At 43.8% G+C, this 25,507-nt stretch overlaps 1 protein-coding gene across 2 annotated transcripts in view; it reads right to left on the bottom strand.

Moving 5' to 3' along the window:
- MTHFD1L (methylenetetrahydrofolate dehydrogenase (NADP+ dependent) 1 like) overlaps positions 1–25,507 on the bottom strand; it is a 192,234-nt gene that overhangs the window by 5,623 nt on the left and 161,104 nt on the right. For both annotated transcript variants that reach the window (XM_090279977.1, XM_090279978.1), the window contains one exon: positions 1,762–1,882. In XM_090279977.1, the coding sequence (XP_090136103.1) occupies positions 1,793–1,882 (90 nt within the window). In that variant the 3' untranslated portion in view covers positions 1,762–1,792. The remainder of the gene's footprint in view (positions 1–1,761; positions 1,883–25,507) is intronic.

The raw sequence follows: 25,507 nt of genomic DNA, 5'->3' as shown, positions 1-25,507 counted from the left end.
ACACTGTTATCAAAACTCAAGTTTACTTTAGTTTAAAGTCTACTTTAGTTCATTTTTGAGGAGCTTTCTTTTCCAGAAATGACAAAGATATGAAATGCGGTGTGGTTAAAACTAAATACAGCTCCTACTCCTCAGCAAAACAACCGCCACAACAGAACACATACAGACAACATGGAACACCAAACACAATCCAAGCCAAGCAATTCCATATCTGTACCAACGTAATTTCACACAGGGGCCCCTACCTTTCTAATCATGACCCAGGTCTTCAGTGTTTTAGGAGCAAAGAGTTCCAGAACAAAACAAAATGTCTCCCCACGTTGACTACTGGTAGTGAAACAAGTAAAAGTGAAGACCCCGTGTGCCTGGCTTAGGGCCATGTCTCCGCGACAACTGGACAGAAGGGCCTTTAGGTCAAACACACTCATCTGGAAGGCCCAGAACATGCTGGCAAGAGGGAGGGGCACAGGGCTAAAGAATGGGGACAGGCGTGAGTAGGAAGAAGGGCCTGGGGGTGTTTGGGGAAACGGATGCGTCTTGAGAATACGGTGAGGACATGTTTGATATATGGGATGGGAAAACACAGCTGAGTCTTTGAAACTTCTGATTGGGAGTGTTTCAGGGAGGGGGTCTGGGAGGGCGGTCATTTTTCTTCATGATGGGAAGCGAGGAAAGGAGCTAGCAGGTGTGGCTGCAGGACTGGGGGGTGGACCTGAGTGTGATAGAGGGGCCCCAGCCATGGGCTGCCTACGCCGGCTCCACAGAGAGCCCTGTCCTCTGAAACTGCAGACGGTGAGCCATCAAGATGTCTAATTTCTGCTGCCCTGTTCTGCCTGTGACTCACAGGGCCCTCCGGATGATGTGGCCCATCTTTAGGCATCTTCCCAGCGGCATGTGAGCATAATCCACCTGTTGAGTTACAGTTGAATGTTATGGGTCGAACGGTGTCTCACAAAAGATACACTGAAGACCTGACCCCTAATACCTATGACAGTGACCTTATCTGGAAACAGGGTCTTTGCAGATGTAATCAAGATGAGGTCAATACGGAGGCCCTAAGTCAACATGACTGGTGTCCCTGTAAGTCGAGAACGCCACGTGCAGACAGACGCACATGGTGAAGGCTACATGGACGTGGACGCAGAGACTGGAGCGGTGCATCTGTAAACTGAGGGACGTCAGGGATTGATGGCAACCACCAGAAGCTGGGAAGGGGCCACGGGAGGATCCCACCAGGGTCTCAGAGGGGGCAGGGCCCTGCTGACACCTTGACTTGGGACTTCCGGCCTCCAGAACAAGGGGAGAATACATTTCTGTTGTTTTAAGCCGCCCCGCTGTGATACTGCCACAGCAGCACTAGAGACCGAATGCACTGAGGCCCTTCTATCACGTGACTCCAACGCAAAAAGAAATTTGTGGTATACTTAGTCCTTTGACATGCTAGCAGATAATAGTTTTAATTTTGGAGAAAGAATAATGAGTTTACAGGGTTCCATCATTATGAAAGGAGATGCCTTAAACACAGCTATATGCACAGATAATATGATTTGACTTTCACCAAGAGTCTGTGTGTTCTGACCATCCAATTGCACATTGACTCTCAAGTGATGGGCTGTTGTCAGGAAGGAATTCATAGAAACCAAGTCAGGAAGTTACTTTCTGGCCATTTTTGTCATCAATACTAGGGAAAAAAACAACAAACAACCCTGAAATAGATTCAGAAAAAGAAAGAAAGAAAAAGGAAAAAGCACAACAGCCTACCTGAATCGGGTCCTGTGAAAGCCTTATTCATTTAGAATAAGCCTTTCACTTGCTCTGTTTCTGTGTCGAGGTCTATGTCGTAAAAGCAGGGCCGCGTGGGCAGCCCCGGCATGGTGCTCATCTGGGGAGGAAACACAAGTGTTATGCATCAGCGAATGCTGCCACGTGACCACTGTGTTTTAACGACGTAAACTAATTATACAGTACAATCCAATGCGGTTTATCTAACTCAAGTTACACACACACCCATCCTCTCGTTAAATTCGCCCTCTGCTATTTCAATCTTTAAGGAAATTAAAAAAGGCAAATATCAACTTTTTGAAAATTGAGACCGTTTACTTCCCCCCATAGTCCTATAGGACATTGTGGCTCCAAGAATGATTTTCAAACCTTTTTAAAATGAATCAAATCTTAATGCTGAACCCCAACAGAGATGAGCCCCTTTGGTTGAAGGGGACAGTGAGCGTGGGTACAGTGGACAGTGGCCTCCTCCTTACTCCCAGTTTTGGGGCCTGAGACCCATTTTTGAAAAGCCTACGGCTAACTCTTGGAGCATAATTTACAAAGTCCTGTTCACCGGAGAGCAATCAGTCTGCCCTACCTTAGTAACAAGAACGGATGTTTACTGAGCACTTACTCTGGGCTAGGCGCTGTACGGAGCTCCTTCCTTATTTTATCCTCCCGACGACAAATGAGATAGAAGCTTTTATTATGCCCGTGTAACACGGAAGGAAACAGAGCTTCAGAGAGATTAAGTCAGTTCCCTGAGGCCACACAGGTAATAAGAACCAAAACTGGAAACCTGACTCCATGCCTGTGGTCTGAAATGATTCATTTTGCAACTGACCACGGTTGGGGCATGCTATGAGCCCTACATGGATAATGAATATCCCCCCCACCCTAAGAGGTGGGTATGAATTTTAGCCCCACCGTTGGGGCATGCTATGAGCCCTACACGGATAATGAATATCCCCCCACCCTAAGAGGTGGGTATGAATTTTAGCCGTACTGTACTGATGAAGACAGTGGACACTTAGGCACAAGGGCATGTGCCCAAGGACACAGTGGAAACAGGATTAAACCAGGCCCCCGCTCCTTGCTGCTTTGTTGTACCATGACCACTTGCACTAGAAACCCTGGGTGTGCCGGGAAGATTCCAGATTCCCTCCTGGTGGTTCTCATACTGAAACACCGGTCTAGGATCCAGATCGTGAGGCTCTTGGATGATCCACTCGTTATCCAGTTAAGTATTTGCCACTGTGCTTTCCCTTGCACTTTTCATACAAAGGATGCTCGTAAAGCAGTGTTGCATCCCTTCCTTCCGAGGACAGACACCTGGGATTCTGCTTAGCCTGGCTCTTTGGAGGGCTGAGTCTGTCAGGCAAACGTCTGCCTGCCTGGCCAGAGAGCGCTGGCAGAGGAAACTGCTCTACACCGGGCACTCAGTGGCCTCCAGGGCTGGCCCGCTCCCTCCCACCTGGAGAAAAGTGCTCAGCCAAACTGGAAGCAGATAAGGCCTCTATGATAGAATCCAGTCTCTCGCTCTCCACTTCCTTTCTGCAGTGGCTCAGGATTTCTCCCTCCGCCATCCTCTCTCGCCCTTGTGACGTTGACAGACTCCTGCTACTCAGACTGGGGATCTGTGGACCAGCAGCGATGGCATCACTGGGAGCTGCTGAAATTCAAATCTCAGGCCTGCCAAATCCGAACCTGCAATTTTAGCAAGTCTGCACGTGATGTGTGCTCGTTCCAGTATGAGGAGCGCACTCTCCACGTGGCCGAACGCATAAAACACTGTGACGTATGGCAGCTCGCTCCCGTCTTGCTAACTGCACAGGACTGTTCTTTGGATATATGATGAGCTAAAAAGGCTCCTGGGGCCTGCCTGCAATATAGGCACCGTCTATAGCATGTCTTTGGGAAAATGTGCTTTGGGTTTCAAGCAATTAAATCCAAATAAAGTTTCAGTGCACAACCTACTAATAGGTGGGGACTTCCTGTATTTTAAAGCTGCAGGTATACGACGGCTACTTATCCCCCTGAAGCTTCTGTTCCTAGCAGGGGGACAACATTTTTCTCTGGTTACTACGGTAGCTGTACATATCTGAGGAGATCCTGGAAAGAAAGCTAAGCTTCCTGCTTTGGTATAAGGACACCGGAACACCAGGGGCCCTGGGTGGGAACTGCTCATAATTTTTTTCCTATTGTGGGGTACAACTCCCACCAGGTGCCCTACAGCAATTTTCCTGTCTGACTGCATTCTGACGCGGGCATTTTAAGATGATGTGATAATCTGTGTGGAGCTATGGATTTGGAAAAGGGAACCAGCATTTTATAGTTGTAGAGAAAGAAAGGAACGATGACATTCAGCCACCGCCCCAGCCTGTAAAATAACTCGCCAGGGCGTTACCAGACTTTATGGCTGCTGTTTTCTGAGGCTGCAACTCCAAGGCAGGTTCAGGCTAAATCCACGCGAGGTGAGAAAACCCAGGAAGAACCCCGAAGGCAGTATATTTGGGCTCATCTGAACAAAGCTACAACAGAAGCTTCTAGTGTGGAGAACACAACCGCATCCTATTTTTGTGGACACAAAAAATGAACTTTCACCTGATGCAAGGCCTAGAAGGACAAAGGTGGGGTGTGACTTGTGTCGCTCCTGAAGCTGACCTACTAGCCGTTGTGATGCAGACCTTGCACGATCGGGCCACCTCGATGCTGTCACAGAATTGGGAGCTACAAAGCTGCCAGACATTAAATGCCCGGAAGTGTGAAACGGCTTTCCTCTATTTTCAATTTTTGCAGGGGGAAATGAGTTTGGTCAGAAGACTCCCATGTTCCTTTCCAAGGACACAGCCATCACCTCCCAGAATCAGGAGGGTGTACTTGGATTTAACAACAACAGACGAGAAAGCGCAGTCTGCAGAGCTGAGGGACTCCCTGTCCTGTGGAGAAAGGGCTATCTCCAGTAGGTCAACTCTTAAAATAAATAGAACTTCTGCTGAGCAGACACAATGTGGCATTATGTTAACAAACAAGACCTGATACATTTGCATCCAGTTCTCTCCCAATAAACAAACTAGTATCAAAGGACCGTAGCCTCCAGACAGGTTAGGGCAGCACTATAAGAAAGGAGAATTCAGACAGCCCTTGGGAGTTGACCTCTAGCCCGTGCCTGGGTCAGTGGTGATCTATGGTGACTTTATTTGTGTGCCCTCTAAGGAGGCCTTCTGCCTAAAATAACGAGGGAGCCACTAAATTGTACTGACTTGTCATGCCGCTCTAATGGATTCTTTTACAAAGGCCGAAAAACATGGGCACTTGCCCTTTATGACCCTCATTTTAACTATAATGAATCTTCCAAATCTTTACCGATTTCAGGTTAAGCTATTTTGGAGAAATGATAAGTTCTATGAATAGCCTTTATAAACATACATTAAAACTAGCAAATGTCTAATCACTATGTTGTACACCTGAAACTAATACTGTATATCAATTGTAATTGAAAAATAAAAAAAATAATAAAAAACCAGTAAAGAGGAAATATTCAGATACATAAAAGTAGTCATCAGAAGTAAAAGCAGGATATTCTTTGGCATGAGTAGAAAAACTATTAAAAATTCTTTTTCCCAGAAAATCATAATCTCTACGTAACCAAAATATTGTTGTAGTTAATTTTGTTGTTTGCGAAATAGTTTTTTTCCTGACTTCTCCATAAGTGTATTTCTTTTTCTTACTGAATAAATCATCCAGTTTTATTTTGGTTCAGAAAAGAAATAAGCACTTTTACTCACATTTGGTTTGTTCCTACAGTTCATAGTTGGAGGTGGAATTTCTTCTATACATTTCTTCCCTCCTCTAATAGATGAGTGAACACAGCTGATATATATCATCTCATTTCAAAAATTTCAGAACAACCAACAAGACTATAATGGTTAACTATGTTATGACAAAGTTTAAATAAAAAGATTTTCTTTTTGATAAGGTAATAACAAAAAATTAAAGCCTTTATTACCCATTGCTTCTTGGCCTTCTGGTTAAGATCAAGTGTACATACAGTGCTTGAAACATTAGGCCCTCTATAAATATTTGTTAAAGTAGATGAGTAATCCCTGGCCAGATAGCCCAGTTGGTTAGAGTGTCATCCCATGATGCCAAGGTTGTGGGTTTGATCCCCGGTCAGGGGCACATATAAGAATCAACCAATGAGTGCATAAATAAGTGAAACAACAAATTGATGTTTCTCTCTCTCTAAAAGAAATAAAAAAAGTTGCCCAAAACAAAGCGGATGAGTAAAATAGAAGATGATTAGAGAATGAGGGAACAAACACTTGAGGATTGGGCTTTTTCTTTGTCTCTTCTCTTCCCTTCTCCTTCTTTGCGTGTGAGGGACGGAACCACTTATAACTAATGGTCATTTAGACCATTAAACAAGCTACTCTAAGCAGACGCACGAGGGAAAATGGCCTGGTATAAACACCAAGGGACGGAAAGAAGAGAGAAATGTGAAAAATCATTACAATGGTAACAGATAGTGTGGCTACCATTGGGATTTCCTACTGCCCGACTTGGTGGAGGCAGGTGTTCTGGGACATTTCCCCGGGCTGCTAGGTAACACCCACCTGCCAGCTGTGACCGCATTCAAACTCTGACTTCTGTTCAGTAGCCAGGAATAGTCGGGGAGCTCGGGGGCCTGTCCCTGTCCCCTTGGGGCTCACTTGTCTCTCCCGGTGGCTAATGAGTGCCTGTTACCGTAGGAAAGGACACAATGACATTTCGTTGAGCTCAGTGGCCTTTGTGGACGCTCACTATGGGGACACCCAAGTGGGACCAAGAAAGTAGGTCACTGGAACATCTGGATCAATTCATAACTTTTTAGTTGAAAACAAATCTTTTTCAGTCTTGGCTTTTCATATAAAACGAATCAACCTAAAAAATTCTTAACTTGCGACTTTCTGAGATGGAAGTCATGTTCACGTACTATAAAAGTTACCATCCTGTGCTCACGCTTTGTGCCAGTATCACTCAGCTCGCGTTATTCCGATTTGTTTCAATGGCCTTGAGTGAAAGTGTGGGCAAGTACAGTTTCTCTTCCTTTTGTAAAAGAGATATAATTTCTTTTAGTGGTAGAAAGCCTCTGCATAACTAATTTTTCTATTAGTTTTTCTAAAAAAATTGTTTACTGTTTTCCTATTACAGTTACCCCACTTTTCCCCTAGGGCTCCCGCCACCCCTTCTCCCACAGTCCATCCCCACCCTGTTATTAGTTTACAAAATTTTACTTATAAAAGTATTTTCAACATAGAAAACAAAACAGTGGAAGTAAAAGGTGCCCCTCCCTGTAAACAACTTCTTTGCAAACCCCAGGTAATTTTCCATTCCTATAAGCAATCACAGTTTATATTTATATAGTTATGTATGGAAATTGGATAATTCCACATGTGCAATTGTGAATTGTGGTTATTTGGGAGACTGAAATTTAAAATAGGCAAAGGGGGTCATTTCTCAACAAGGGAATGCTGGGGGAGTGGAGAATCAGGAAGAGTCCTCACCAACATATTCTATATGCATGATCAGTGGGCCTGCCTTTTGGGAAACAAGAGATTACAGGGCATTCTTGTAGGGGGAAAGATAAATAAATGTGAAGCAGAAGGGTCTGACTGACCAGATGTAGACAAAAGAAATGGTGTTCTACCGTTTTCTCACAGCACTTCAAGCGCAAGCTAAGGAACTCAAATACTATAAAGGACTACCAGCTCTCAGTTAAAGGACTCCTCTGCACAAGTAATCCCTCCCTCCAACGGTCTTTCCACTTCGCTTGCTCTGAACGTAAAGATGCGATCGCTCAGTCTGCTCTCACGGCGGCTACCAGGAATGCCACGCGTGGCCTCGCGCAGTCAGACAAGTGCCCTTGCTGTGCCCGCACCAGGAAGCCCAGAGTTGGTGCACCCAGGCCCGGCGGAGTCCTGTAGCTGCGTGGCTTCTCTCTCGTCCCATGGGGTGCGCCTCATCCCCAGGCTTCCCGCTCTGCGTGAACTCTTCATGATGTCCAGTGCAATAAAGAATGACGTCTTTATGGGCTCTCTTTGTTTTCATTCCTTACTTTTAGTTATCAGTTTTTGAAGTAGTGATTTGGTGCCCCGACAACGCCAATGTCACATCGTTGGTCCCTTGCGAAGCACTGCGTGCCTGCATTTCATCATCTACTTCCTCCAGCGCCACCCGGTCATCGTTATTCTAGTTCCACGATCCCCACTTTGCAGATTAGAAAAATGAGATGTGGAAAAGTGTAATAATGCACCCCAAATCACACGGCTAATATGTGGGGGCGGGGGGGCTGGAACCCAAAGGCCTGGCCCTGACCACTGACCCCGCTGCCTCCCTCGTGTAAGGGCAGTTAGCTCCGCTGCTGCCCAGGGCGGGGGGATGGCCCAGCGGGGCTGCAAGTCCACAGACAACTGCTGTGGGAACCTCCCCACCCTGTCAGGCTACTGATACTACAGCTACCACATTCATGCGCATCTGAATGTGTCAAGGTACTTGGCCATTTTAGTCTTGATTTCCGGCCTGTGGAGCCATGAGAACTGTGAGAGAATAAGCCACCCAGTCTGGGGTCCTCTGTCACGGCAGCCCTAGCAAACTAACACATCATACTTCTGTGGGCTCTTCCTTCCTAGGAGCAGGGTGAGAATTCCAGTGGTTCCGCATCCTTGCCAACACTGGGTACGGCCAGTCTTAATTTAAGATATTCTAATAGCGATGTAGTGGCTTCTCATTGTGTGTGTGTGTGTGTGTGTGTGTGTGTGTTTAAGATTTTATTTATTTTTAGAGAGAGGGGGAGAAAGGGAGAAAGAGAGGGAGAGAAACATCAATGTGCGGTTGCCTCTTGTGTGTCCCCAGCCAGGGACCTGAACTGCAACCCAGGCATGTGCTGCCCTGACTGGGAATCGAACTGGTGACCCTTTGGTTCACAGGCCAGTACTCAATTCACTGGGCCACACCAGCCAGGGCTCAATATGTTTTAATGTGTGTTTCTCTAATAGGTTTATGTGCTGATTACCCATATATCTTCCCTGTTGATGTGATGTATCCATTTAAATGTTAGAGAATTATTTGTTTTGTTTTCTTTTTTTTTAATTTTCATTTTTTAAATTTATTTTATATATAATGTAGAGAATGCAGTATATAGGATGACAACCTATTTTTTATATAGATAATAAATGGCTTGAACATGATTTATTGAATAGACTTTTTTTATCCTCTGAATTAAGATGTTTCCTTTATTGAGAGCTCTTTCTATACTCTGGATACAAGTCATTATCAGATAATTTGCAAACATTTTCTCCCCCTTGGTGGCTTATTACAGTTCTTCCAAATTATCTTTCACTGTTGATTTCTAATTTAATTCCATTGTAATTAAAGAGTATAGTTTGTATGAACTGAACCCTTAAAAGTTTATTGAGACTTAATTTGTGGCCCCGGATATGGTCTATCTTGGCAAATATTCTGTGTACATTTGAGAAGAATGTGTATTCTGCTGTTGTTAGGTATCCATTAATGCCAGTTAGATGAAGTTGGATTGTAGTCTTGTTGAAGTCTTCTGTATCCTTTATATTCTGCTTATTTATTTTGAGATGGGTTTTAAAATCTGACTATATTTGTGGCTTTGTTTATTTTTCCATGCATGTTGCTTCATGTATGTTGAAGCTCTGTTATTAGATGAACAGTATGGATTATCACATCCTGTTGGTGAAATGGCCCCATAACAATTATGAAACAACCCTCTTTACTTTTGGTAACATTCTCTGCTCTAGTTCCATTTTGTACCACTCCAGGTTTCTTTTGATTAGTATTAGCATTTCTTTCTTGACGTCTTCCTTTAACCGACTTATGTCTTTATATTTAAAGTGGGTTTCTTGTTAGCAGCATAGAGTTGGGGTTTGCATTTTGGTTAATCTGTCAATCTCTATTTTAATTAGGGTACTTAGACCATTTACATTTAATGTGATTACTAATATAGTTGGGTTTAAATCTACCATCTTGCTATTCGTTTTTTCTTTGTCCTATTTGTTTACTCTTCTTATTCTCCTATTTTTCTGCCTTTTTTAGATTATTTTTAGTGATTTCATCTTATTTCTTTGTTGGTTTATTAACTAACTTTTATTGTATCGTTTTAGTGGGTTTCTTAGAGTTTACGATATACCATTTAGCTTTTCACAGTCTATGTTTAAGTGATATTATACTTCACATACAGAATAAGAATCTAACTTTCATTTCTTTCTCCCTCAACTTTGTGCTGCTGTTGCCCTACACTGTCTCCGCATATTTTATAAACCCCGTGTTACATTTCTATTATTTTTACTTTATATAGTCATTTACCTTTCAAAGAGACATAAATAATAAAAACTTTAGGTGTACCCATATAGTTACTATTTCTAGTGCTCATAATTTTCACTCTGCCCTAAGGACTCCTTTAACATTTTCTTGTACTTCAGGTTGGCTATTGATTAATTCTTTTAGCTTTTGTTCATCAAAAAACAAAAACAAACAAAAAAAAAAAACTAAAACACCCAACAAAAACAAAAAAACTTTATTTCATCTTAGTTTTTGAAAGACATTTTAACTGGGTAGAGATTTCTAGGTTGAGAATATTCTTTCTGTATCATCTTACAGTGGGTTATATTCTGACAAACCCACTGTAAATAGAAAATATTCTAAGTTGAAAATGTATTTAATATAGCTAACCCATCAAACATCGTAGCTTAGCCAAATCTAACTTGAACATACTCAGAACACTTACATTAGCCTAGAGCTAAGCAAAATCACCTAACACAAAGTGTTTTCTATAAAAAAGTGTTGAATATCTCATGGAATTTATTACGCACCATCATAAAGTCAAAAAATGGTAAGATGAACCATAAATCAGGATCATCTGTATTTTAAGTATGTTACCACTGTTTTCCAGTTTGCATTGTTTCTGACAAGAAATAAGCTGTCAATTTATCTTTGTTCCTCTGTACATAATATCTTTTATCCAATTCTTATTTTTCAGGTTTTCTATCATTGGTTTTAACAAATTTAAAGTTGTGCTTTGTTGTAATATTCTTTATGTCTCTTGTATTTGGGGTTCACTGAGCTTCTTTAATCTGTGGATTAATACTTTCTGTCAAGTTAGGAGAAAATTTTGTCTATTATTTCTTAAACTACAAGGGGGGAACCCCCCCAACACCAGATTTATCTTTTTTTAAAAATAATTTTTAAAAATAATTTATTCATTTGTTGTTTTGTTTATTTTATTATTATATTTATTTTTAGAGAGAGGGGAAAGGAGAAAGAGAGGGAGAGAAACATCACTGTGTGGTTGCCTCTCACTTGTGCCCCCAACTGGGGACCTGACGTGCAACCAAGTCATGTACCCTGACTGGGAATCGAACCAGCGACACTTGGCTCGCAGGCCGACGCTCAATCCTCTGAGCCACAGCAGCCAGGGCCAGATTTATCTTCTAAAGGGAGGGTCCCTTGTAGTCTAGGCTTTCCCTGCTGGGTGAGTGTTCTAGAAACACATCTGTATCAGTGTATCAACTGACGTTCTGAGAGGCTGCGTTTGACTTCAGTGACTATTGTTTTGAAGACTCAATGCGTTTGCCCATTTCATGCTGGGTGATTTATGACTGCACCTGCCCACGCCGCGCTGAGTGTTTAGCAGTTTTTGACCCAAAATGGCATGGCCCATGTGCCCCACCCTCCCTACTCACCCAACTGGCCCTGAGGGACTTTTTTTGTGTCTCCCCAGATGAAAAAAGCCCTCAAAGGGAAACGTTTTGCTGATGTACGTGGAAGAGGTGAAACAAAAAAACGGCAGAAGCACTAAAAGGCACCAAACTCAATGAGTTCAAAAACTATTTGGAGCAGTAGGAAAACGTCTCAACAGGGGTATTGCATCAACTGGAGAGTACTGTGAAGGTGACTGAAGTTTAAACATGTTAGAAAAAATACACAGTTTTTAATCAATAAATTCCATTTTTTGGGTCCCCCCTCATATTTTCAGTCCTCTCCTTTCTCTTCTGTGGGGTTCTATGTATTTTTTACCACTTGACATTGTCCCAGAACTCACGGACGCTCCCTCAATTCCCTCAGCCTTTTTCTGTTTCATTTAAGATAGTTTCTTTGTCATCTTCAAGTTAATTTCTTTGGCAACACCTACGGTGCCATTAATCAGAGTACTTTTTTTTCATCTCGGACACTGTGGTGTTCACCTCTAGCATGCTGACTTTACCTTGTTACATCTTTGTCTCTGCTCTAGTTTCTTGAACATACAGACTAGAGTCATAGTAACTACTTTAATGTCCCTGTCTGCTAAGTCCATCATTTGTATCATGTAAGGGTTAATTTTGATTGAATTTTCTGATTATTGGTTGTATCTTCCTACCTGTTTGCATGCCTGGTAATTCTGGACTGGCTCTCAGACATTTTATCTTGTTTGGTACTGAATATTTTTGTACTGTTATAAATATTTTAATACTTTGTTCTGGGACACCAGTTAGTTCTTGGGAAACAATTTGTTCTTTTTGGGTTTTGCCTTTACGGCAGAGCTGTGTTTAGTCTAGGATTAACTTTTCCCTCACTACTGAGGTAAGACCCTTCTTAGCCTTCTAACCAGTGCCTGCTGATGTTGAGGTTTCTCGCTCTCATTTTGAAAACAAGCACCTCTTCCTGGCCCTGTGTGGGGTCATGTGCTGTTCCATTCGCTGGCTTCCGATCGTTTCTTCACAGGCATGCATTGATCCGTACTCCCGTGAATCCTCAACGAGGACCCTCGGTAGACGTCAGAGTTCTCTGCTCTCTGGTATCTGCCATGCAAACTCTAGCTGCCTCAGTTTCCCTGCAGCTCCAGCGCCATGCCTTCAACTCAGGGAGGGAGAGAAACTCTGCCTGGTTCCCTCTGCGGCAGCCTGGCGCCTTTTCCTAGGCAGCAGCCTGAGGCCTGGGTAGGGTTCACCTCGCTTCCTGCTTTCCAGGGATCGGTGTCCTTGGCTGCTTGACAGCCAATGTCTTGAGTGATTTTTTTTTTCATTACTTTGTCCAGTTCTTTAGTTGCTTCAAATAAAAGGGTAAATCTAGTTACTGTTATTCCACTTTCAGTACGCAATTTACTTGTAAGAATGTTATATATTATTGGGTGAGATATTGTTGCTTTATAAATATGAATTTTATAGGGTGATGGAGGTTTTAATGGTGATTATTTTGCCATTCACGCCACCTAAAGAATAAGGTTATGGGGAACACTGTATTATTCTATATAATGACAGAACTTGATTTTAAGATAAGTAGTCCAAGAGTAAAATTATATTAATAAAGAAGTACCAATGGCACAATTATGAGTTAAAAATTAAAACATCTTCTTAAACCCAGAGCCAAAATTCCATTGACTTATTATAATAACATTGTGAAATAAATGCATGATTATTTTTGTGTGTGTAAAAATGTTTGCAATGTCTAAAAGGGGGCATGAGCAATTTTGTACCTATAATGTATTATAGATTAATATAATACATACATTTTAAAAGGAATTATAGCAATGTATAAGAATAATATAACACCCATTTTATGTTTAAGTCCGTAAAATGAAAAACAGTAATAAAAAACAGGATTCTTCAGTGACTGCTCAGTTATCTGCTTTCCTCAATCAAAACAAGTCAGTTTTCTCTGAACTTTTCTTGGCAAGCCAGCTCCTTACTGCATTGCTTTGCTACTGACACGGGCAGCAAGAACCATTTGAAGTTCAGGGTGCCTCCGTCAGCTGGCCTCTCAGTGACCTTGGTGAATGAAAGCTTCCCATGATGGCACATTCTCAAGTACGTACGTGGCTCAGGCATCTGACAAGAGTCTGACTAACTCTCTAGCATGTTGCAGTGGACTGATACCATCAGCCCATTAGCTGTTTTCCCACAGAACCCAAGCCAATAAAGCCTGAATTCTTCATACACTTATATACAAACAACACAAAGTATCAAAGAGAAGCACTTCACGACAGCTCCCAATTCCAGCAGCATCACCTGTCCCCCAGCTTGAGATGGTGTCCCATTTGGACTAAAATCTCCCTTTTACTTCCCCTTCCTTCTATCCCACATTCCCTGCAGCCATGCTCCCCATCGCAATGTGATTTTTTATATGCCAGAAGAAAATCTGGTACTTGCATGAAAGTGTAATTTCAAGCGCAGACGTGGCAAGACAACAGATAAATCTATTTCATGCTGTTAGAGAGGGGAGGCAAAGTGGCCTGGAGCAGGGCTTCAAAGCAGCCTGGGGCTGGCTGGGAGCTTCCCAGCAGCTGCCTCCCCTCCCGCAGTCAGTGGGGATTTCCACAGAGGGAAGGCTGCAGACTGGCTGTCTGCCGGAGGGGACAGTATCTGTGGCCCTTTTAATTTCATTCCCACCAGACGTGGGGACCCTGGGAAAGGAAAGACTGCTCCCAGTGGGAAGGAGGTTAGGGGATCCTGAGACAGATTTATATGCTCATTACCCAATACAACAAGGCATGAACCTTTCTTTTCTTCGAAATCAAAGGTTGGAAGACGATGGTCCACACGCCAAATCGGGCCAGCCACCTGTCTTTGCGAAGAGCTGTACTGGGGCACAGAAGCACTCGTCGGTTTGTCTCGGGTCCATGCCGCTTCTGCAATAGCAGAGCTGAGGACAGACTGTATGGTGTGCGAAGCCTAAGTTATTGACCCCTGTCCCTTTACGGAAAGTTTGTTGACCTGTGTTCTAAAAGACAATGTTAGAGACAAAAGAGTTTAACAGAAAGCAAGAAAGATGAAGAACTTGAGGAGATTGTGGGACTCCCACAACCTTCCTCGAAGACACTAGTTTAGTAACTGTAATAGTGAAGGGCAGACATCAGCTGAGAGGCTAGAGGTGGCGTTCGGACCTCGGTCGCTGGCTCACCAGTACACACATCTTCTGGAGGGAAAGGTCCAGGGCGTTCCCCTGGGACACGTGTACAATCTCAGCGTAAAAGATGTTCAAATGCAAGTGGCAGGACGTCAGTGTACAGTATTTTTTCCATAGGCTCTGCTTCATAGATTTCAACCTACAGAGCTCAGATTTGCAGAATATAATTCATAGAGTCTTTAAAAAAAATATTTTATTTATTTATTTTCGGAGAGAGGGGAAGGGAAGGAGAAAGAGAGAGAAACATCAATGTGTGGCTGCCTCTCGCATGCCCCCCCAACTGGGGATCTGGCCCACAACCCAGGCATGTGCCCTGACTGGGAATTGAACCGGCGACCCTTTAGTTCACAGACTAGCACTCAACCACTGAGCCACACCAGTTAGGGCTAATATATAGATTCTAATTCATAAAACCCAATTGATAGATCCTAGATACTTGGTAATTTTCTTTGGTAAAACATCTGTGCTCTTAGACATCTAGTTGCACCAAAGGGCACAGCCCTCCAATTGACTTGGGCCAGAGGTGGTCAGCCTACCCATGTGTCATCTGAAGGCTGAAAGAGTCACGCTGTCTCTTGATGACTAAGTGTCAACACAGAACAGGTGCTCTGTGCCAATGTAAGAGCAGCCGGTACCCGTCGATGTCTGGGAGCCAGTGTTTCCCCTGGACTGAAACAGACCCCACACTTTCTGGGGAAAGCTCAGGCATCCCGGGGCTGGGAGGTCTATGAGCTGAGACCTCTGACACGGCCCATTGGGGTGATCTAGCACTTGTTAGCATCCTCTCAGACCGGGCCCTTTGTCATGCGGGATTGTGTGGCAGGTGTCCAAAGGCCTCAGGGGGCTCTCAGATGAGAGGGTCACCAGAGGGACCTCAACAGGGAAGTGATCCTAGGTGGGCAATTAAATAAAACCAAGGACATGGGATGCGTTAAGAAACTAAAGAAACATCGAGACCTGGGGAGGAAGGAGAGTTGCTATAGCAAAGCAGGTTAGCTAATAATGGGAGGGGGGCACTTCCCTAAGATGAAAAACCAAAGTTATAAATCCGGCGGAGAAGACTTCAAAAGGAAAACAATATAATGGGAGGCTTGGTCAGCAGTGAGAAGCACTAAAGGGAAGAAGCACAGGAAGCTAGGATCTACTATATGGACCCCGTATTTAGTTTTTGCTACAAACAGCCAGCACCCCAAGGTCCGGTGGCCTATCGAGCCAGCAGGGAGTAACTTTCACATTCATGACCATGAGCGTGTAGTTATGTACCTGTACAACCTGGAAGCCCAGGGCTTCCTCATTAAAAAAAAAAAAAAAAAAAAAGAGCGCCTCTTTAAAAGTTGTGTGGTCTCCGGGAACCCGGGCGTGGGCCTATGACTGCAGTCACTTTGGAATGCAGCCGCAGCGAGAAACATCAGGGGGTGGAAGCGGCTGAACTTAAATAAGCAATCAGTACTCAGCGCGTCCCATCCCCCTAGCCACTGGACCTTCCCCAGCCTCCCGGTCTGAATTCCTCATCTTTCACCAAGACAGTCCCAAATTATGATTGATGTAAGGGCTGCAATAAAACCATACCATAGTTTTAGTCCTTTCCAAAAATTTAATGAAATCAGGCACCCTGGCACAAGTCCACAGGAAAGGAATCAAAGCTGGATACCATGATCAATGCTTCAAAGGAACCGAGCTGAGTTCAAAAGAACCAAGGCTGTGGACAAGTATGGATGCTCATCCTAAACATACTGATGATCCCTTCTATCCATGTATCGCTGCTGACAATGGTCCACGTGGGAGTGGTTGCGTTCTGACCGACGTAGGCATGATCGTCAATATTTAGCTTTTATATGCTGTCAAGTTTGGCTATCCCTCAGTTGCATGTAAATGATTTTTAAGTTAAAACATTTATGCAACTCATATCAAGCTAAATAATTACTTTTTAATGTTTGAAAAAAATAATTGGGCTGTCTACTTAGAATATTGAGAGTCCCTTGGGAGTAGTGGATGAGCCCATTAAAAGCCTGAAAAAGTACTGAAAAAGAACGAAGGTCAGAGATTGCGCTGAAAAGCATATGGATGTTGTAACCGAGCCCTCAGTTCCAGAAGAACCTGACCCGCGGCAACTGCTTGCAGCCATGAGGAAATGCTGCAGGGTTGGAAAGATCTAGTAGCGTTATTAACCATGTCCAAGAACAAAAAGTGAAAAGTGATCCTGGAAAATCCTGAGGTGTCTCCATCTCCATCATGGATTAAGATCTTGGCTCAAGTTCCTCTTCATGGGTCACTGGGCCAAAGGCATCAGTGCCCCCCCAAATCACAATGTGGCCTTTCTACTGCAGTGCGGTCAGGCAGGCACGCCTCTGTTGCTACAGCCAGGACGAGCAGCATAAACTTGCGTCTGTCATTTTTTTGGTTTAATCACAACAGTGCTGTTATCAGATCTGCATTCTAGCTGTTATTTCGGTCTGTGTTACCCAGAAGTCTGCTCTGTTGCCGATGGAGTGGACCAGAAGTGTGTTATCTGTTGGTCATTACCCATCTCTTTTATGTGGCCATGCCTGAGAATAAACTTGTTATTCAAACGCTGCTTTCAAGTCTTCCTGGGTCTCCCTTAGAGCCTCATAGAAAGTTACAAGTGCACAGTCAAGAATAACCACCCACTGTCTACAGGCAGAAGGGCATGTGCAATCCACAGACACGGCAGAGCTCATCTGGCTGGTGTTTGCACACCAGTAGCAGAAGGAAAAGGATCAATAGTGATGCCATGCTGGTGGGTTGCCACCCCGTTCCAGTTTCCAGAGAAGAGGGACCGGCAGGGTGAGCGCGGGTCCCTGGGTCTGAGAGCTTACTCCGGGTGCGCGGAGTTATGTGCACATATACATAGTTGCCTACCTGTGTTTGAATTTAACACATTCTGATTTTCAGCATTATCAGGCGATAAGCTGGTATCCACTAGTTATGAACCTAACAGAAATTGTGATTAAAAAAATGATTAAATAATTTTTAACTCACTAAATTAATAAATTGATTTTAATAAACAAATTGATCTTTTTTGTAACACCAATACGGACTACAAAAAACCTACATATTCAGCTTTAACGAGCTGAGTATGAAAGGAGTAAGATGAGGGCTGTAGGGATTTTGCAGGAATATGCTGAGAAGCCCTAAGCTGGAGAGGACCCAGGTTTGGGGGTGGTGTGATGGGAGGGCCTCAGAGCCACAGAAGGATGCACTCTAGCTGGTGGCTCTTTGGAAGGGCCAGCAAAGGACAGAACCAACCCACTTTTCCTGTGTGTTTTTTGGGAACCAAAACATTATTTGTAAAAGCCCAATGCTATCAACCACTGTGAATACAGAGATTTCTTTTTGAAATAGAAACTTAATTCCCATGGGACAGAATCTATTCACCCCGAAAATGCATAAGGAGAAAGAGCTCCTATAAGTTGAACGTTATGCTTTTCAATGGCTTTGTATTTCATACGTGCCAACAGCTACCTGTAATTGAACCAGTGGTCATTTCTGTCTATGGGAGACACCTGATTAATTCATGCTCCAGCCAGGGCACAGTCAGAGTGTTAGTCTGGTCTTCCCGAAATGGCAGAGGCTGCTCCCTTTGGTGCTGCTGGGTCTGCCCTTGCCTCATCCTCAGGACAGGTGTGACAGACCCCCTGGCTGGATGCAGTGACGGGTCAGGCCTGGGACATGAGAAAAATGGGGCCGTCAGAGGATTCCCAAATACTGACATGCAGATGGTGGGGCAGAGATGGTCCCTCTTCCTTTGGGACAGGGAGTTTGAAGCTGGTGGTATGGAGGAGGGAGGCAGGCCTGAGAAATTAGCAAACACTTGCTACCTTGAAAAGTTATAAGCTATGATTTGGTTTAATATTTTAAGTTAAAAAACAAAACAAAACAATGTGACTACTAGGGTAATCTTTACTAAATTGGGAAAAAAACTATTACCAACAAGTTAAAAATAATTTAACACTTTAAAAAAAATTACCATGAATTTAAGAAATGGCATAAAGAAAATTTTTTTATTTATTTTATTTTTTTTTTAATTTTTTTTTAAGCTTATTGATTTTAGAGAGACATCAGTTTGTTGTTCCACTTACTGATGCAGTCATTGGTTGATTCTTGTACCTGCCCTGACAGGGATCGAACCCACAACCGAGGTGCATCAGGACAACACTAACCAACTGAGCCACCAGCCAGGGCAAGAAAAATTTTTGAAAAATTTAGATTTATGACATATAAAGTGAATTTCTTTGGAAGTAAACTCTATGAGTGAAACTGGAGTTGTTGTTCTTTTTAAGAGACAACTCCTCAAACTGACTATTCTTGCCAAATAATAACCTTATTTTCATTCTTTGATTTTTCAAGACTTTAAAATAGTGTATTTTTAAGACAAACAATTTAATTATGTATTTTGAGAAACTCTCAATCTGCGAGTTCATCCAGGAGTGGCCTGGTCCCAGTGGAAAGATTCATGACAAAGATACACTGGGTATCTTTTAATATTCTAAGTAGCATGTGCCGAAAATGAACACTCCCAGAAATGGTCTCTTAACTTCCTGCAGCAACTACAGTACTACCCTGTGCTTTATGCAAATTACTGCCATCTTGAAAAGAAAAACTAGAACACATTTCAGATCTTCGGCTTTAAAGGTATATTTCAAACACTTCACTAACTCCAACTGGAGGCCAGATAATGTAGAAGGACAGCTGGCGCTACTCCCCCCTCCTCATTCTTGACATTTGGAAGTTTAATTATTCTATTCACCTAACTGTTTAAATATATTTGCATAAGTTTGCAACAGTATCAGATGGAAGGCTTCATGGATTTGTCAATATTATTTTTGGCGAGCTTCACGGAAAGGAAACATGCGATGCAAAAAGCACAACATTCTGAACTGAGAAATAAGCAAACTGCCCTTACATCTGCATAAGACATGTTTGTTGGTCAAGTATAAAAGAGAAAAGAAAGATGGGCGTTTAGATTGCTCATCTTACAAAACAGCCAGCCCCTCTCCTGTGCTATGCGGCACAGCATCAATTAATCATGTTTGAAAGATGAAGGAACAAAGGCCGTTTGATGACAAATGAGGCAGTGGGTGAAGCTGAGATAGGCATAGCGATTCAAGGGGGAAATACTTTCATTCTTTGAAAATATGTATCTTGAGACTGTACAAATGACTGCAACTTATTTTGAAATCTACGTTCTACCATTAAGTGTGACTTGGCACGTATTTCATGATATGGCGAGGCAAGTTGGAATAATGCAAAATTGCCTCCTGACCGCACGAAAAGTAGCAAATACATGTAAACGCGCCCATTGAAAGGCTAGAATAGAATGGGCATCAGAGAAAGTTACTTTTTGGGTACCAAAGTTAGCTCCTAAGACCCCAGCCAAATTCCATGCGTTGAGCCAAATGGATTATCTTCCAGAACAACATATTGCTTTCTAGTATTCTTCTAACCCAAGTTCAAGAGCACCAAAGACTGAAATCCAAAACAAATAAGATATGCAGCAACCTCATTTTACAGTTATCAAGCTCCACTTCATCCTTTATCAGAGCTTCAGGCCAACAGTGACCTTGTTTTGAATATGACTTATTTGCATTTCCCATATCCAAGAGGTCACCCTGCCCACTCTTGACCCCAACATGCACTCCTAATATACAAGTTATCTTTATCTCTTTTCTGGCTCTAGAATATAAGTAACTTGAGGGCAAAGGCTTTGTCACTTTTATCTTTTTAATAATCAAAGTTGAACATGAGCTGTTGACCTACAGGCTGCTTAGAAATTCCTTCCAGGTGGAGGCCTCGCTGTAAGTCAACTTGACTTTTCAGGGTTCAAGGATCAGGCTCCTTGTGACATAAGTTGCATTAAGCAAACTCACTAAGGGCCTGTTTTATAATCTGTCATTTTATTCACTTATGGGCCATGGGCGATTTGCCATGTTGAGAGGTGGGACAGAATGACGGGAAAAGACTTGCAACAGAAGAATGTGCAGCCACACCACGTGGTGGGGACCCCAGCTTCTCATTTACGTAAGGAGGGGGAGCAGACGATCGCTAGCATGGTGGTTTGGAGAAACCCTGGGTTCGGCTTTCTCTCTGTGTAACCTTGGTTTTAATAACCCTTGGAGATGCTAATGACTCCAGGATCTTTAATTTATAACACGGGTCTCTGTATTGAACCCCACTGTCCAGTGAACTGTTGTGACTTGAACTCACCACGTTCAAAGCTGAACCCATTGTTATGCAGGGCAGAGTTAACATAGCAGGCCTGAGGGTGCTCTCCTTTGATCTGCTTGCAAGGTTGTTGCCTGGTAACTTGGATTTTGAGAGGTTTCCCACCCTTTTCATAACGGTGGCTAGCAACGCGTGGTTTACACCCTTTCCTTCGGGGGGCCTTGAGTTTGGCAGGGGCCAGGCAGAGGATGCCTACCTGACCAGCCCCAAGAAAACCCTGGGGCACTGAGTCTCTAACGAGCTTCCCTGGTAGAGAACAATTACACATGGGAACGGCATCTGTGAAACTCCCTGGGAGGGGACTCTTGGAAGCTGTGTCTGGTTTCCTCCGGACTTCCCTTCGCTAATTTCACTTTGTACCCTTGTGCTGTAGTAAGTCATAGCCCTGAATATGACTCTATGCCGAGTGTGTGAGTCCCTGAGTCTGAGGATGCCCTGGGTTCCCCCAACACAGTTATCTTCCTTTGAAGGTTGGGTTTTCCTCTTTTTGTGTCTGTGGAAATGACAAGCAGACCCACCAGGGGACCAAGTCAGAAGAGAGAGGGGAAGGGAGGAAGAGAGGGAGAGAGACATCGATGTGTGAGAGATACATGGATCATTGCCTCTCCTACACCGCCAACCAGGGACTGGCCTGCAACCCAGGCCTGTGCCCTGACTGGGAATCGAACGCCGGCACTCAATCCACTGAGCCACACCAGCCAGGGCTGAGCCATTCTTGAATTCTCTCCTTCCCCTTCCTGTTCATTGAGCTCAGTTCACTCTGCCCCACAACATCTCTCGCCCGCCTCCTCTCATCTCCCTGCCTCTTCCTTAGCCTTGGCCTGTGCATTTCCTGCCTTCATAACCCCTACCACTCATAACTAGGTCTTCACACCTCTAATCTCCCCTCTGCCCACTCCGCCCTCTAGCCTGCTGCCTAGGTAATCTTACTAAAATGTGAACACAGTTATGATACTGCTCTGCCTAAAATCCCCAGGCCTGCAGAATAAAGTGCTGAATCCTAAGTGTAACCCCGAAAAGTCCCAGACGACCTGGGCCTCGCCCTCCTACCCGGTCTCGCTGCTCACACGCATGTTAAATCTATTGTTGCCTGTGCACATGACCGTCCCATTGCGGGACCTCAGCAGTGCTCGCTCATGCCTTCGTGCTTTGTCTTGGCTGCTTTCTTGTCCCATATCACCTGGCTAACCTCTTCCCATCCATCACAGCTGGACTTAGGCTGCCCCACGCCCCGCCTGACCTCCCCAGCCCTGCCGGTCCTCAGCGCGATCTGCTCCCGTGGGCCCTGCTGCACCCTGGGCACCCCCCAGTCTCTCAGAGGGGAAGAGCTTTAAGTGTCTATTTACAGTCATCCCCCGGTATCCAAGGGGGATTGGTTCCAGGAACCCATGGACGCTCAAGTCCCTTAGCTGGCTCTTCGTATCCATGCGTCCCCCATCTGTGGATACCAAGGGCTGGCCGCAGTTAACTGGAGCCCGTGAACAACCGAAGTTCGAGGCACAGGCCTCTGCTGTTCTGTTTGTTTGTTGCTCCTCAAGGCCCAAGGCACAGCCCTCTTTAATAAATACCGAATAAGTGAATCAAAAATAAGGCATTGTGTGGTCCCACAGGGATGCATTCATTAAGTTAGAATGATCTTAAGCTCGAATGACCTAATACATCATCACTGTGTGCCTGAGTACCAGAGGTCTGCCTGAAGGAGCAGGATTAGCCATTTTCAACGAGAGAACTCTCTCACCCGGCCTCCCTTGGCGACGACAGTTAATTCTCACTCTCCACGCTCCCTTTTCTGAATCCCACATGGTCCTCCCCCTGCTGCCCGTATCCCACCAAGGCACTGCTTTTGATTCTATACTATGGAAATATTGTGGGTTGGTCAAAAATTCCCTATGTTTTTATTTTTTAATTTTTTTTATGCCTCATTGTTTATGCTATCACAGTTGTCCCAATTTCTTTTCCCTTTGTTCCCCTCCACCCAGTGATCCCCCTCCCTCCAGTTGTCCCCCCCCTTAGTCCACGCCCATTGGTTGTGCATATAGTTCTTCTCAACGTCTTCCTGTCTACTCTACTCCCTCCTACTATGCTTCTTAATTCCTGTGCCATCTCCCTCCCTTTCCCCTCTTCCCCCTCCCCACTGGCCTCCTCCCAAAATGTTCCCCATACCTATAATTCTTTTCCCACTCTCATTGCCTACTTAGTTTGCCTTTGTTTCGGTTCTCTAGCTCCTGTTGTTGGTTTTTGTGATACAGTTTTCATTTTAATGTTCATAGTTTTGATCCTCTTTCTCCTAAACAAGTCCCTTTTTAACATGTCATATAACAGTGGTTTGGATCTAATGAACTCCTTCAGTTTTACTTCATCCTGGAAGCACTTTCTCTGCCCTTCTATTCTGAATGACAGCTTCACTGGATAGAGTAATCGTGGTTGTAGGTTTTTGATTTTCATTACTTTGAATATTTCTTGCCAGTCCCTTCTTGCCTGCAGAGTTTCTTTTGAGAAATCAGCTGAGAGTCTTATTGGGACCCCTTTGTACATAATTCTCTTCTTCTCTCTTGCTGCTTTTAAGATTCTCTCTTTATCCTTAATTTTTGACATTTTGATTATAATGTGTCTTGGTGTGGTTCTCCCTGGGTCCAGTTTTTTTGGAACTCTCTGTGCTTCCTGGACCTGTAAGTCTATTTCCTTTCCAAGTTAGGGAAGTTCTGCTTCATTATTTTTTCACGTAAGTTTTCAATTTCTAGTTCTTCTTCTTCACCTTCTGGCAACCCTATGATTCGAATGTTGGCCTGCTTATAGCTGTCTGATAAGTTTCTGAGCCTCTACTCATTTTCCTCACTTCTTGTTTCCTGTTTCTGCACTGGTTGACTATTTGTTCCTTCCCTATGTTCCGGTTTGTTGATTTGATCCCTGGTTTTCTTGCCCTCACCACTAGGTTTGTATGTGTTTTTGTTCATTTCAGCAGGACTAGCCTTCACTCCTTCTTTGTCTTGTTTAAGATCTGCTGTCAGGTCTGTAAGCATTCGTATAACCAAAGCTCTGAACTGAGCCTCAGAAAGATTTCCTGTCTGCTGCTTCGTTAGATTAGATATTTGCTGTCTGGTCAGTTGCGTCACCAGGATCTCTATCATGATCTGTGCCATCCTGACAGTTTTGTGTTTACCTTTGCTTCCTGGGCCAGGCTGCCATACCTCCTACGCTTTTGGGAGCGGAGCCCCGTGCACTTATCACAACCGGGCGGCCCGTCTCACCATGCTATTGAGTTTTCTGTGGGGGTGAGGGTCCAAGATGGGTTCCTGCCGTTCACTCTCTGCTGAGAGACTGGGAGCCTCCTCCTCCGTCCCCACCCCCTTGGGCCTTACATTCCAAGGCAATGGGGGTCTGCCTTCCCTGGCTTTGGAATTTCAAGCTGACGGGTCTGGTCTGCAGCTGGGGGTACTCCCCAGGCGCTTCTCGCCTTCCCCTAAATACAGGTGTCAGTGCTTACTGCTGTCCTGCCTCCATTGCTGCTGCTGCTGCCACCAGCACAGCTTGACCTGTCCGCCCTGGCTTGGCCCCTCCTACTGGTCTGGATGAGTACCACTAACTTCATACGTTGGACTTCCATTTATTTTTTTGGAACTTGTGGTTATTGCTGGTTTTGTGGTAGTTGTGTTCCTTCTTAGTTGTGGAAGGAGACGGAGTCTGTCAGTCTAGGCCTCCATCTTGGCTGGAAGTCTCCTGTGTTTGTTTGCTTCCGTGTCCCAGGGAGCTGTTCTTTTTTTTGTAAAATAAAAGACACATTTTTCATTTTCACTAATAATTTTATTGATTTGGATAGTTTGAGTATTTTGGCTATCTCCCATGTAGTATAACATTGATTATTCTCAATTAATGTCTCAATTTGATCGCTATCAACTTCAACTGGTTTACCTGACCGTGGAGCATCATTCAGTGAGAAATCTCCAGCAACTTTGTGAACCACTTTTGAGGCATTTGATCTGTTACAGCACCTTCTCCATACACTGCACAAATCTTTTTTTGCATTTCAGTTGTGTTTTTACCTTTCTTGAAATAATAAAGCATGATGTACCGAAAATGTTGCATATTTTCTTCCATCTTCAATATTAAAATGGCTACACAAAAATTCACCAATTTTGATAATTAAAAAAAAATGCATGCTAATATAACAGTTGTCACAATACAGTCTAACAAAATTGTTCTGAATGAAGTTAAAGACAAGTAAGCGCCACTAGGTCCATGTTATGGAAAAAACCCAAGGGACTTTTTGGCCAACCTAATATTAGCTGAGTTATTTTCAGGAGGGTTTTCTGAATTGCTTCCCACAAATTCAGTGCTATTTGTCTTAGAGATGTCCGCTTGGTGACCTTGGCCTGCTTTGCCCTTCACTTAAATCCTACTGTCCTTCTCCAAGTCTCTACTGTTCCCTCCCTCCACAACGTGAAGGATTTGAGTATGGAACCGAGCAAAGCCAAAATCCGCTGGAAGCACAGACTTACTTGTAAATAAAACTGATGACTCCTCGGTGTATTATGTAATATACTGGGCAAGAGCC

The sequence above is a fragment of the Furipterus horrens genome, unplaced genomic scaffold (genome assembly GCF_987537825.1).
Source record: "Furipterus horrens unplaced genomic scaffold, mFurHor1.1.pri manual_scaffold_6, whole genome shotgun sequence".
In the NCBI taxonomy this organism is placed as follows: Eukaryota; Metazoa; Chordata; class Mammalia; order Chiroptera; family Furipteridae; genus Furipterus; species Furipterus horrens.
This window is presented reverse-complemented; position numbering and strand designations above follow the sequence as displayed.